This window comes from Lissotriton helveticus, chromosome 7 (assembly GCF_964261635.1).
Source record: "Lissotriton helveticus chromosome 7, aLisHel1.1, whole genome shotgun sequence".
Classification (NCBI taxonomy): Eukaryota; Metazoa; Chordata; class Amphibia; order Caudata; family Salamandridae; genus Lissotriton; species Lissotriton helveticus.
In genome coordinates this window covers 1,684,730,059-1,684,744,853 of record NC_136068.1, presented here as the reverse complement: position 1 = coordinate 1,684,744,853, position 14,795 = coordinate 1,684,730,059, and the positions used below count along the sequence as shown (strand labels likewise).

The 14,795-nt window shown below is 45.4% G+C and overlaps 1 protein-coding gene across 2 annotated transcripts in view; it reads right to left on the bottom strand.

Annotated features, from left to right (window-relative positions):
* The window catches only part of LOC144770659 (putative methyltransferase DDB_G0268948), a 241,386-nt gene that overhangs the window by 39,484 nt on the left and 187,107 nt on the right, over nt 1–14,795 (bottom strand). For both annotated transcript variants that reach the window (XM_078655368.1, XM_078655369.1), the window contains exon 5: nt 6,153–6,253. In XM_078655368.1, the coding sequence (XP_078511494.1) occupies nt 6,153–6,253 (101 nt within the window). The remainder of the gene's footprint in view (nt 1–6,152; nt 6,254–14,795) is intronic.

The window sequence follows — 14,795 nt, the reverse complement described above, 5'->3', positions numbered from 1 at the left end:
ATCAGTATGATTATATAACCTACACTCAGGGTTCTGCTCAGCTTGCAGTGGGGACAAAGCACCAATACTCTGCGGCTTGCCCAACAGTAAAGGGTAGGATGCAGGATGGAAAATTCCAACCTCCCAAAACTTACAAGCAGTCACTTGGTGATTGTACTGCACAGCTGGCTGAACTAAAAGCTCTAATTCTGGCACTTGAGAATACGGATCCTGGATCCCCACACTTGTGTAATTCGTAATACTGTGTTGAGTCCTACAATTAGTACTTGCACTACTAGAGCAGGAATGGATTTAGGAATTCCAGAGTACACAATAAAGTACAATATATTTTGGGGACAAGTGGCCAAACTAAAAGCATGTTTGCCACAGACTCAGGTGATACACACACAGTGCAAACTGCTGCAGTTCTAGCACAAGGATAGATGGAGATATCATGACGGCTGTCTGTGCCGTGCGCGAAGGCACCCTCTCGCCAAAAGGGTTTCCAACTAAACACTCCTACCAGTTAAGTTTTCAAAACATTCCATTCCAACAACTCATATTTTCGGGGTAGGGGATAGAATAATTCCTAATTCAGATTGCAGGTTAGGATTAATCCTAGCAGCACTAGAGGGTCGAGCTTCTGCTCATGCAGGAGTGGCGGCTACAATTTCACTATTGCAGCAACTCTATTGGTGGCCAAGCCTATACAAGTAGACGAAGGACTGTGTCCTTAAATGTGACATGGTGCCAGCAGATGGAAGTTTCCACTATACCTTGACCACCGCTGACACCTATTTTTATTTAAAATACGTCTCTGGTTTGTGTTTATCTGGACCATTGCAGCCCCTTACATTCACATGGGTTTTAGAAGTATATCATGGTAGCAGTGGATTCCTGCTCTTGATTCCTATGGGTATGGACACAGTGATCGGATGACGCTCAACTTGTTATAAAAGACTTGCCAGTTTTCATTGGGACGTATGCAGTACACCATGGGAAAACTGGGTGCGACTCTGAAGTACTCCTTCCCCAATCATCCCTAGGGAAACAATGTAGTGGAGAGAAAGAACCAAGATTTCAAAGCAATCTTTAACAGCTAGGGTATTATTTTCAGTTTGCAGTTGCAGTATTCCGCCTACAGATCTCATGGGTGGTTGAATTTCCAATGAGATCCTGTTCGGGGTTAAGATGTGGGTTCCAGACCTTGACAGTCCCAGTACAGTGATGGGGGAAACGTCTTATGATATCAGTGAACGTTTGGATGTTTTGCAGGAACTGAACAAGTTCTGAGATGATCAGAGCAACATACAGCAGAAACGTTCTGCCACTGGTGGAGTATAGGAAGCACCAGGAACTTCTGGTTGGATTCCAAAGATCGGTGATCAACTCCAGGAGGAAACTGTGGAAAAGAAGGAAATTGGACAATCCTACAGAGCGCCTGTACCTGTCCTGGCTGTTGAAGGTACCAGTATAGCACTTTTACCACCCCTTGCTGGTAGCAAACAGCACAGAGTTGGGTCTATAGATCTCAAGAAACCACATTATGTAGCCAGTTGTACACAGTAGACCTCGATGGCTCCTGGGTAGTTACCGGTCTTGTCTCATTACCCTTAAGGAGACCCTGTTGGAAGCTTTGACTAATTAAGCTTCTTCGCCCCGGCTGGGGATAGATTACACTGAAGTATTACTTCCGCTTGTTATATCAACAAATGGCATACAATCATCATGTACGGAAGCACAGATTTCAATTCCGCAACAGACAAGGATGGTGTCTTCAGCAAAGTACTGCCATTAGAGTCATCTGCCAGTTCTACATAGCTCCACAAGTAACCAATTCTTGTACAAACAGCCTCTGGCTACTTTGTTGACTTCTTGTCCGACCCAACTCCACCTCCATAAAGGGGACCACGTAAATTGTACATTCTTCATCACACAAATTGCGAAGAGACCTTTCCCTGGTGAACATTTCAGCTGTTCCAGTTCCCAGTGAAATTGTTTGGGATAAAGAATCATATGATATATTTGGAACTATCAAAACTTTTCAAATACCTCAGGTATTCCGTATTTCTTTAAACAATCTCATTACTCCTACAGTTATCTCAGATGATTAGGATATTCATACAGTACATGACAGGCTTGCTGACTTCGAGCATTATACTGGTTTCAAAAGTGATAAAGTGTATGATGGTACATCTAATATTGATAAAATGTTCTGTTTTGACCATTATAGTCACTATTATGTACAAAAAGCAAGTACTCCTTGTGCAATATTTAAATACACACAATGGGAACTCTGCACTACACCACCACGGGGTAGCTCAAAAAACATCTGCACAGAAATTTGTATATTTTTCTGGTCAGGACTCAGCTGACGAAGAGTCATATTGTAAACTGACACCTTGTTCAGCAAACAAAATTATGCTCACTGATACAATGCCGATTTCTTCTGCATCTTTTATTTCCCGGTTGTTGACACAAGGGTCTGACTTTTAGAGAGACAGTTTAGCTTTATAATCTGTTTGGAGGACAAAAGATTGGCAGGTTCAGGAGAACAAGGCTTTATTTAAAACATGCGTTACAGCACACCAACTGATTTTCCTGAATACAAATATGAAGCAAAAGTCCTGTCTCAGCCTTAGCCAAGATTAAGGATTTAAATACACCAAAGGTTCCCACATTTGAACGTTTTGAATACGGACAACAGTTCACAAATTATACGGAGGAAAAATTAGACAATATGCTTAGGAATGGGACATGCAATTCTTGACGTTCCAGTCCAGAGGCATGGTTAGTGTGGCCATTAGATACTAATGGATGTCAGGCAAGTTTTCAAGACAACACAAAGGGGATTAGGATTAATAGGCAAGAGACACTTTACATGTAGACACAACACACATGGGTGGAGACAACTTACATCGTTCGGAAGCTGTGCCTAGAGTGGTAAAAACATTCAACATTGTCTGAGGTGAAAGAGAACACATTTTTTCTTTCTGATGGCCTGGATCTAGAGGATTTTTCATTAGGTCCTCAAAAACCAGGTCAAAAGCATTTCTGTATGCAAAATACAATGAATTGTAAAACGTTTCACATCAGGAAGCTGCTGAGAGACAACCCGAGATTCACAGAGCAAATTTGAAAAAGGCTCTAACAGTAGTAAACAATGGTATCACCACACTATCCACTAGGATGTATTCGCAAGGTAACATTAAGTTGTATGCTATAAACATCATACAGAGCGACATGTCCTCTTTGCAATATGGTCGATCACAGCTAAGGTCTATTATGCAACTAAGTTGGACTCTGCAGATTTTACGAACTGGGTGCATCCCAAGGAAACACCTAAAAGCCAGTAGTTTGATTTTACCAAACAATCTAACTAAACAACAAATTTCTATAGCTAGTAAATCTGCAACATACGCTATGTTCCACAAAGAAAATTGGAGAAATTACTATTTACAGTTGCAGGAATTACCTCAGCAGATTGGTTAATACAGGAGTTTAGTTCTCAGCCAATCTCAACGTTTCACTTTAAATACTGATTCAAGATCATCATGTGGAAAGGTACAAACCACTAGAAGAGAGGTTTGCACACGAGTCATGGGTTTTATCTTTCACATACAGATGTAGGAATTGCGACACTGAGATTTTTATTAGAAGTACAGAGTGCAAGAATACTCTATGCCAGTCTTTAGTTTGCAAGGAAGTGATGCTCTACTGCTCATGCAATGCATCCAATGCGAACTTGTCAAGTTATCTGAAGGGTTCTCCAGCTCCTGTGATTTGTCCGGCACTCAGATTCCTTTCCAATGGTAGCTATTTGATGTTCTATGATCAGGGCTGCTGGGTATGACCGGGAGTTGCCTATCTTGTAATGGATTCTGCGGTTGTGACCTTTGGGCTCAAGTACTATTTCCACCTCAGTTTCTAATGTGAACTTTGATGCTTTAAGCAGACTGAATGCCTCTGTTTCAGAAGAATGTGGCCTTAACATTTGCTTGGTGGAGGTTTGATCTTCATGTTGCAAGGAGTTCCTCTGAGATACAGTTGTTACTCTGCACCAATTTCCTAAACCACTTTGGGGAACAAGTGCACAGGATTATTAACATTTCTTATATTGCAGGGTTAGCGCATTCTTTTAAAAGACAATTGGCTCTGGGTTCATACATGGAGGTGTAGAGGCCAGGGTGCAGGACCCTGCACTGTTGCTGCAACACTAGATCCCTTCGAAGCAGAAGCTTGATTAGAGTACAGCTGCTTATGCCCACATGTTCTGGACACCACACCTTACTGGCCCAATCCGGACAAACCAAGGCAGCTTTGTCGTAGTCAGTCTTGATCTTCTGTATAACTGGAGCCAGAAGGGGTAGAGGGCAGGAAGACATACAGGCCTGTACTCCACTCTGAACAGAATGCATTTCCAAGAAACAGCATTCTTGGGAATTTTAGTGTGCAAAAAGGATGACATTGAGTGTCCTCAACAGAGGCAACTGTCTTTCGTGATCCACTAGGTGCGTGCGACGGAGTTTGTACACTACCTTACTGTAAGACTGCCTGGTGTTGGCCAGTAAAGGTACAGGAAAACAGGTTCACTTGTCCTCAGAAGATGAATATTGACCACCACTTATCCACCTCCTTGGACACCATAAATCACATTATTCTTTGCTCATTTTTAAGTCCATTAGGCATCACTGGCCTGAGACACAAGTGACTCACCTCATACCTCTCTGACTGTTCCTTCTCTGTAATATGGAACACTACAAAAATTAACACCTACCCCTTGGTTACCCTAGGCTAGATACTTAGAACCCTGCTATTTTATTTGTACAACTCCTCCCATGGTGACATTATCTTCTCATGAAGATTTCTCTTATCTCTATGCTGGCAACATGCAAGTCTTTGTACGTGTCTAACTGTGTACCACAAACATAGTCATGCATGACTGATTGCTTCATTGCTATCAGATATTAGATAGCATTGTGAGCAATAATTTTCAACTACTCAAAATTTACGGTTCACACTTTCTCTCTACAACATTTCCCATCTCGCTCAGTGACCTAATCCACTTTCCTCCGATTCTGATATTTGCATCCTCACTAATAAACCTTGGTGTTCTTTTCAATCCAAGTATGAAAATGGAGGACTTTACACCAAAAACAGCTACTGCATTGTGTTGCCAATTCCAGACAATATGGAAAATATAAGCATTCACCATTCAATGCAAATAAAGCATCAATCGACTCAATAGTGTTTAGCAGATTGTAGTACTGCAACAGTCTTTAAGTTGGCGTCCACAAATATTCCTTTACTCATCTAGATGAAATCATAAACTCTGCAGCTTAAAAATTGTGTAATCTACCCAAACATGCCCTCCCTGCAGCCCACTGTCACCAAGCCAAACATTAGAACTTTCTACAAATTCGAGACACTTGTATTCAAAGCAATACATGAACTGGCTCCAACCTACCTCTCGTCCGCCTCTCCTGAAACACCCCTACACAATACATACTATCCACTAACCAAAACCTCATGCTACACTTAAGTAACTAACTGCAGTCTGCAAGTTGCAAGCTTTTCATTTTCCATGTCCTCTTAATCCCTACCATTACACATTCAGGATTTTTCCTCCTTACAAGCATTCAGAAGCGCCCTAAAAAGTCATATGACTAGGTTGCGCTGTAAATATGTATATTAATCGAGCTCATTCTAATTAACAACCACCCCCCCCTCCCCCACCTTCACAAAAAAAAAATCTATGACATTTCATCTAGAAAAATAATGTAATATGCATAGTTAATGTTTGGACATTGCCAAATTCGGCCACATAAAGGCTGCAGTTACTCCAAACAACTAACGTTCTTTTATCCAAATTAATACAACCACCATATTCTTCATTGATCGATTTACTGTAATTATTGCTATTGTAAACATTTCTGATAATAGTATTGGTATGCAGACAAATAAATTTCTTGCAGGTACCAATGCGCTTAGCAGTACGACATATTTAGCTATGTTTAACTGTTTTACTAAGCCCCAATACCTAGTTCCCAAAGAAAACAAGCACATATTCACAAGTTTAGGAATTGGTCATCTTTTGACCACCATTACATACCAGGTGCAGCATTTAAGGACATTACTTAAAAAAACACAAGCAGCGCCATTCTTTTACCCACCTCGTCTTATCTGGAAATGAAATAGCATCGAATATGTCCTTGTATTCGGACTTGACGTGGGCGATATTTACAGTGCCGAGTGGCACAAGAGCATCCTCCACCTGCAGTGTGAATTAAAGAAAAATAACTTTCAAGTATCCCATAAAAGTTATTACTTTATGCTACAAATGATACTAGCACTTTAATCAAAGGAAATCCACCACATTATAAAAGGCAAATGTAAAATGCTATTACTTATGTGGACCCCGAGTCTTAAAAACGAATTAAAAAAAGTAAACATTGACTCCACCAAAGATCCTGCGTTCAGAATAAATAAAAATGTTTGGGGGAGGAACAGAAAATTCTAGGAGAACTTCTGAGAAAACTTAGACATTCACATCTTTCAAGGGAAATGTCTATGCAAAAGCAATTGACACATACTAAAATGTATCAGAGGTTCATTAAAGCATTATAAAGCAGCGGTTCCTAATCGAAGTCCACGGACCCCTTGTATTTCACAACGCCTTCTCAGGTGGTCAGCGACTGTTTAGAAAAGCAGATTAGTGATGAACGCATACATGAAAAAAGTTATATTTTAAAACACTGTAAATATGAAGGGACAATCAATCAGGCATTTGTTAAGCGTGACTACTCACTCATAAGGGTCTCAAGGAGCTAGGGGGTGGGGTTGGAGGCGATGATGGGGAGCAATGTTATCTGTCTGAGGTGGAAAAAGGAGCGGCCTCCTGATCTGGTATTTCTGGTGCGGGGGACCACAGCGGAGGAGAGCTGAGCTGATCGTAGGGTCCTCTGGGGTGCGTGGAATTTAAGTCGGCCGTTCAGGTATGCTTGTCCGGTGTCGTGGAGGGCCTTGTGGGCATGGATGAGCACCTTGAAGGTGACTGTAGCTTCGATTGGGAGCCAGTGGAGTGTGTGCAGGTGCTGGGAGATGTGGCAGTGTCTTGGCAGGTCAAGGACCAGTCTTGCGGCGGCGTTCTGGATGTTCTGTAGCTTGCGGGTGAGGTTTTTGTTTATTCCAGCGTAGACTGCGTTGCTGTAGTCGAGTCTACTGGTGACCAGGGCATGAGTGACGGTCTTTCCGTGTTCAAGGGGGATCCATGTGAAGGTCTTACGTAGGAGGCGGAGGGTGTGGAAGCAGGAGGACGAGAAAGAGTTGATCTGGCGGTCCATTTTGAACTCTGAGTCCAGGATGATTCCCAGGTTGCGTGTGTGGTCAGTGGGGCTGGGCGGGCTGCCGATGGCAGGGGGTCACCAGGTGTCGTTCCATGCTTCGGGGTTTGAGCCCATGATGAGTACTTCTGTTTTGTTGGTGTGTAGTTGTAGGCAGCTGTTCCATTTGGCGACGGCTTCCATGCCTTCTCGAACATTGTGTGGCAGTATTGGGTTTGTTGGATAGGGAGAGGATGAGTTGGGTGTCATCTGCATATGACACAATGTTGAGTCCATAGGTGCTGACGATGGGGGCGAGCGGAGCGATGTAGACATTGAAGAGTATATTGCTGAGGGAGGACCCCTGGGGGACCCAGTAGGTGGTAGGGGTAGGGTTGGTGAGGAAAGGGGGGAAGAGTCTGACCCACTGCGTTCTGCCGGAGATGAAGGAACAAATGGATAAAGTTGAGGGCCTTGTCTTGGATCCCTACGTCGCGGAGTCTGCGTATTAGGGTGCGGTGAGAGACAGTGTTGAACGCCGCTGAGCGGTCGAGGAGGATGATTGTTGCTGTACCTCCCTTGTCCATTAGGGTGTGGATGGTGTCTGTTGCAGCGAGGAGGGCGGTTTCCGCACTATGGTTTCTTCTGAAGCCGAACTGGGAGGAGTCGAGGATGTTGTGCTCTTTGATGAATGGGGTGAGTTGGCTGATGATGGCTTTCTCAATGACTTTCGCTGGGAACGAGAGCAGGGAGATGGGTCTGTAGTTTTTGAGGTCGGTGGGGTCTACTGAGGGTTTCTTCAGGAGGGTGTTGACCTCGGCGGGTTTCCAGTCGTCGGGGAATGTTGCGGTTGCCAGGGAGTGGTTGATGGTGTGGCAGAGCATGGGTGCGATGGTGTCAGCGGCTCTGTTGAAAATGTGGTGAAGGCAGCAGTCTGTGGGGGCCCCGGATTGGATTGACCTCATCGTCTTCAGTGTGTTTTCAGTGGTGAGGGCTGTCCAGTTGTCGATTGCTGGCTTCAGGGTGTCGGGGGTAGTTGGTGAGGGTTCATTGTGTTGGTTGTCTTCGTCAAAGTTGTTGTAGATGCTCTTGATTTTGTGGTGGAAAAAGGTGCTGTGTTTGTCCCAGAGGTCTTGTGAAGGAGGGATGTTGGTGGACTCGCTGGTGGGTTGGGCAAACTCCTTGATGATGTTGAAGAGTTCTTTGCTGTTGTGTGCGTGATTGGAGATTCTGTCTTCAATCACTTTTTTCCTTGTTTTTCTGATGAGCTGGTGGTGGGCGTTGGTGGCGGCTCTGAAGTTGTAGGCTTCTGTGGATTTGGTGTTCCTCCAGGCCTTTTTGAGGTGGTGGCAAATGCTTCTGGACTCTCAAAGTTCGGTGGTAAACCATTTGGCTTTCTTGGCATGGGTGTTGTTTTTCTTGAGGGGGGGCTATGGTGTTTGGCGCTGTCGGACATCCATCTGTGCAGGATTCGGGCTGCGGTGTTGGGGTCGTCGTTTCCGTGATGGTTGGGGTGGAGTTGCTGAGTGATGAGGTTAGCTGGTCGTCGGTGATTCCGGTGCAATTTCTTTGTGTAAGCAGGAGCTGGTGTCTGTGGATGGTGGGTGTTCTGAAGGTGAAGTGGACGCATCGGTGGTCAGTCCATGGGAGTTCGGGGGTGTGGCTCAATGTGATGGAGTTACCTGTTGTGAAGAGAGGGTTGAGGGTGTGTCCTGCTGAGTGCGTGGGTTAGGTCATGATCTGGCGGAGTCCAATGTTGTGGAGGTTGTCCATGAGGGATGTGGTGCTGGGCTCCAGTTGGTTGTTGAGGTGGAAGATGAGGTATCCCAATAGGGTGTAGTTGGTGGACGCGATGGCATGCGGGGAGATGATATCTGTGATGGAGTTGGTGAAATGTCCGCGGGGTCCGATCGGTAGATGAGGGTTCCTCGGAGGGTGGTGGTACGGCTGGCCAGTATCTTGAAGTGAACGTGTTCCATCAGGTCTGTGGGCTCGTCAGGGAATGTGCTCGTCAGGGAGGTTGGATTTGTGGACGATGGCGAATCCTCATCCCAGGTGGGTGGGGCGGTCCTTCCTGAAAATCTTCTATCCTTGTGGAATGGCGATGGCGATGTCCGGTCCTGAGGTGGTGTTGGACCATGTTTCGGTGAAGAAAGCTACGTCCAGGATGTTGCTGTTGAGGAGGTCCCAGATTTCGGTGGCGTGTTTGTGGAGGGATCAGACGTTGAAGAGAATTTATTGCAGGGTCTTCAGTTGGGTTGTGGTCTTATGGGCGTTTTACGCCGGGTCCGTGGTCTTGGCGGTGCTGCAGGTGTGCCGCAGCAGTGACAGCTGAAGGGTCCGTGGGTGTTGGCTGGTGATGCTAGCTTGCAGTTGTTGTTCCGTCCTGGGTTGAGAGTCTGGAGTGCAGCTGTGTTGTAGCATTGGGGAGGTCCAGGGTTCCTGGCGCTGGTCGCGGTCAGGTCGCAGACAGGCTTGCCTTTGGTGCGCCTTTGGCACGCTCGCTGCCTGCGTCCGCTGCAGTCACCATTAAGTCGGAGTTGGGGATGGCTGGACAGCTGGGAGGCGGGGAGGGGAGCTGGATTGGGCCGGTCATGTTGGTCGTGCTGGGGGAGCTGGGCCACTGGGGCAGCAGCGGCAGGGAAAAACGGGCGGAAAAAGGCCACAAGAGAGGAAAGACTGGAAATGAAGCAAGAAAAGTGGCGGAAAGACACAGAAGGAGAGTGAGAGGGGAAGATTAAATTGGTGGAAAACAAGTGAAAATGCAGGAAAGACAAAGAGGGGGTAGTGAAAGGGGGAAGATTGAAACCAGTAAAAAACGAGTGAAAACAGAGGAAAGACCCAAAGAGGGGGAGTGAAAAGGGGAGATTGAAATCAGTAAAAAACAAGTAAAAAAGGGGGAAAGACAGAGGGGGAGTGAAAGGGGGAGATTGAAATCAGTAAAAAAAACAAAGGAAAACAGAGGAAAGACAAAGAGGAGGAGTAAAAGGGGGAGATTGAAATCAGTGAAAAACGAGTGAGAATGGAGAGAAAGAGCAGAGCGAGTGAAAGGAGACAGAGATCCAACCAGGGATGAGGTGCGTGGAGGAGGGCCTCGAACACCAACACCAGAGAGTGCAGGGGCAAGGCCTCACTAGATGGTGGAGCTGCGAGGGGGGAGAGCAATTTCACTGACAATGAGTCTGGTCTGGAGGACAACATTAATTTTGTGTCTCTAGCTTGATTTGTTGGAGCAGTGCAAGTAGAGCAAACTGAATCACGTGTGGACAACTGGAAGGTTCAAATTAAGCAATGATACGCAGTGACAAAAATAGGAAATGAAGTAAGTGAAAGGCAATGTGAAATCCTAGAGCCTAACATATTCTTCGTCCTTTAGACAAAGTACATTTCTCTAATTTCCCATTAAATTAATTTTGCGTGTTTTTTTGTTTCTAAAATAAATACAATATTTCTTCATTTGTGCAGTCATTTATTACGTGCAGCATTAATCTCAAAAAGTTTTCCAGGCGCTTTGTAAACTCGATCTTTTAATGGAAAAAGACAGAAAGGAATACAGACATGTTGTTAGATCTTACAGTATTATGTCAAATAGGTAAGTCTTCAACTGTTATAAAACTTGGAGCAATTTAGGCATGGGATTCCAAACCTCAGAGGTAGTTATTGGAAGAGTTCTTCCTCATGTACCATGTTTTTTTTGTATCTTCGAAAGCAAAGCAGAGGTTGAGCTGCTGACCTCACAGTTCACAATGGTGTCTGCTTGACAAAAAGAGAGAACATGTAATTGTGGTTTGTGTTGTTATAAAGTGTTTTGTGGCAAACAAGGGGCCAGATGTACTAACATTAGTAATAGCGGTTACCAAATAGCGAACTGTTTGCAAATCACTCTTTGTAATCCCTAATACTAATGTACCAAAGTTATATCTAGCAGTTATTTTCTAATTAGCAATTCGTAGTGGGTCACAAATAGGGGTAAGTCGCAATTTGTGACCCACTAGGAATCGCTGTCATCATAGGGATGGTGGCCTGCTGGAATCAAAAGACAACCCTGTCTGCCATTGCTTTTAAACAAAGTAATCTTTTTTTTTTTTCTTTCAAATGCCGGACGTTATACTTAAAGGAAATTGTGATGCTTCCAAAAAAATGTAAATAAATAAAAATGAAACTTTTCATTTTTATTTTTTAAGATTTGAAAGTGGTTTGTAGGACCACTGACTGCTCTAAAAATATATATTACATTTGTAAACGGGGCCGATTACGATGGTGGTGGGACATCAGTGGCCCCTGCACGACCGCTTGCCACATTAGGATGCGGCGGGTGGTGGCATGTGGTGGAAGGACAGTCTGCCTGATGGGTCGACCATTGGAGGGACTGCAATCCCTACAATGATGCCGCTGTGGGATTACAATGTCCCTTTCCACCAGCCGTTTCTTGGCGGTTAACCCGCCATGAAAAGGCAGGTCTAAAGTGACTGAGGGCTCCTAGTGGCCCTCAGCACTCGCTGCAATAAGAAACGGTCGCATCCAAATGCGGCCAGTGGGACCTCCGACTCCTAGAAGGGCGGTCCTGCTTCACGGTAGGTGTCGGGCGGATCCGAGTCGGTCCAACATGATTTTCGGCCCAAAGTTCTCTAAAGAGATGGTAAAGGAATATGATACTTACCAGTATGCATCTGTTCTTGGCATGTAGGGCTGCTGATATTCACATCTTATGCATAGATCGCCGCCTAGTGTTGGGTCCGGATCATTGCACATTGTTGTCCTGGAAGACTCTTCGAAGTATCACGAGATAGGTGGCTCCTCCCCTGGACCACAGGGCGCATGGGCATCCTCTCCATCCTCAGATTGTTTTTCGCCATTGTGGCAGGGATGGAGTATGATACAGTAAGTGATGTCCATGCTAGAGATAAATTATGAGTGCTACAGCTGCGACAGGCACCGGGGAGGAGGGAGGGCGATGTGAATATCAGCAGCCCTACATGCCAAGTACAGATGCATACTGGTAAGTAGCATATTCCGTTCGAGGCATGTGGGCTGCTGAATTCACATCTTATGCATAGAATGTATAGCAGTTTCCTCCTAGCGGCGGTTGCCCGTGCCAGCTGCAGCAGTCTGAAAAAGAGTTTTGAGTACAGCCTGCCCTACGGCTGCTTGCTGCTTTGAGTGTACATCTACGCAGTAGTGTTTGGTAAATGTATGTGTGGTAGTCCATGTGGCTGCCTTACATATGTCTTCTAGAGGAATGTTTCCTAGGAAAGTCATGGATGCCCCTAACTTGCGTGTTGAATGCACTCGTGGGGGAACTGTTAATGTGCGTTTTGCTTTTTGATAACAAATTTGTATGCACTTAACAATCCATCTGGCTATACCTGATTTGGAAATGGGGTTGCCTTTGTGCTGTGGGGAAAAGGCAACAAACAGTTGCTTGGTCTTTCTGAAAATTTCTGTTCAGTCTATATAGTACAGGAGAGCTCTTTTAACGTCTAGGGTATGTAGAGCTCTTTCTGCCACGGAATCTGGATTGGGGAGGAATACTGGCAGTTCCATAGCTTGATTGATGTGAAACTGGGACACCACCTTTGGCATAAATTTAGGGTTAGTTCGCAGCACTACCCTATTAGCGTGAATTTGTACGAATGGCTCCTGAATAGTTCGGGCTTATAGCTCACTAACTCTTCTGAGCGATGTATTAGCTACTAGAAAGGCCACCTTCCATGTTAGGAATTGTATCTCACAGGAATGTAGAGGTTCAAAAGGTGGTCCCATTAGTCTGGTGAGAACCACGTTGAGGTTCCAGACAGGTGAAGGTGGGTGTCTTGGTGGAATAATTCGTTTCAGTCCCTCTAGGAAAGCTTTAATAGCAGGCACTCTGAAGAGTGAAAGGTGCTGCCTGTTTTGAAGATAAGCTGCTACGGCGGCTAGATGTATCCGTATGGAATTGTAAGCCAGATTGTATCTGTGCAAATGTAAGAGATAACATATGATGTTTTGAGTAGATGCATCTAGCGGATTAATGTCATTATTGTTACAATAGATGACAAATCGCTTCCCCTTCGCCGCATAGCATGCTCTGGTTGTAGGCCTTCTTGCCTCCTTGATAATATTCATACAGTCGGGAGGCAAGTTTAGGTAACCAAATTCTATGACCTCAGGAGCAAGATCGCTAGGTTCAACTGTTGCGGATCTGGGTGCTGAATGTCGCCATGGCTCTGCGTTAAAAGACTGGGTGTTAATTTGAGCCTTTGATGAATGAATGAATGAAAATACATTTGTACAGCGCGATTGCTGCCCTGAGGCGTCCAAGCGCTAGGGAACCAGAAGGGGTGTAGTGAGACTGTCAGAGACTAGGAGGAAAAAAAGAAAAAACGGGAAGCTGAATGGTTACGGGGATTTGAATAGATGAGTTTTTAATTGCTTGCGGAAAGAAGCAAGATTCGGGTTAGATCTCAGGTGAGGGGGAAGGGTGTTCCAGATTTTTGAGGCGTTAAGGGTGAACATTCTTCCACCTGCTCTAGATCTCTTGATTCTGGGAATTGTTGCCATAAAGGCCTGACTGGAACGTAGTTCACGGCCAGGGTGGTATTGGCTGACTAGGCTACGCAAGAGTTTTGGGCCCGAATCCCAGAAGGCCTGATGGGCAATGCACATTGCCTTAAAGGTCACTCTTTTTCGCACTGGTAGCCAATGAAGGCTAGTCAGTGCCTCTCTAACTGAGGTTCTTTGTGGAATTTGCAGTAGAGTGCGGGCCGCACAGTTCTGCACCAGTTGCAACCTATTCAAAGAGTACTCTGGAGCTCCCAGGTAAAGGACGTTGTTTGAGTCCAAGCGTGATTGTATTAGGCCCTGAATAGCTGTTTGTTTGGCCTCCATTGGGAGCAGGGGTAGGACCTTCTTCAATGTCCGAAGAAGTCCGAAGCAGATGGCAGAGAGCCTTGTGGCCTGAGTGTTAAAGGTGAGGTTCTTGTCCAGCCACACCCCTAGGCTTTTGATGTTATCTTTTGGGGCCGGGGGGGGGCCTAGACAGGTGGGCCATAATGACTTGAAGAGGGTCGGGTCAGCCGGGCCTAGCAACATGAGCTCTGTCTTGTCCCCATTCAACTTCAATGAGGACAGCGTCATCCAGGACTTCACCTCCTCCAGACATTTGGTAAGACCCCCCGATGGAGAATGTTGGGCTTCCTGCGCTAAGGAGACCACCAGCTGTGTGTCGTCCGCATAGGAAATGATCTTAACTCCATGCGGACGAACTACCTCAGCCAGTGGCCTCATATAGATATTAAAAAGCGCAGGGCTTAAAGAGGAGCCCTGAGGGACTCCACACTTCATCGGTATGCTGGAGGAGACGGCTTGTCCGTCAAACACCTGGAATGACCTGTCACTCAGGAAGGATTTTATCCAGAGCCAGGCCTTATCCACAATGCCGACGTTTGCTACACGGTTCAGTAAGGTGTTATGACTGACCGTATCAAACGCCGCGCTGAGATCAAGAAGGACCAC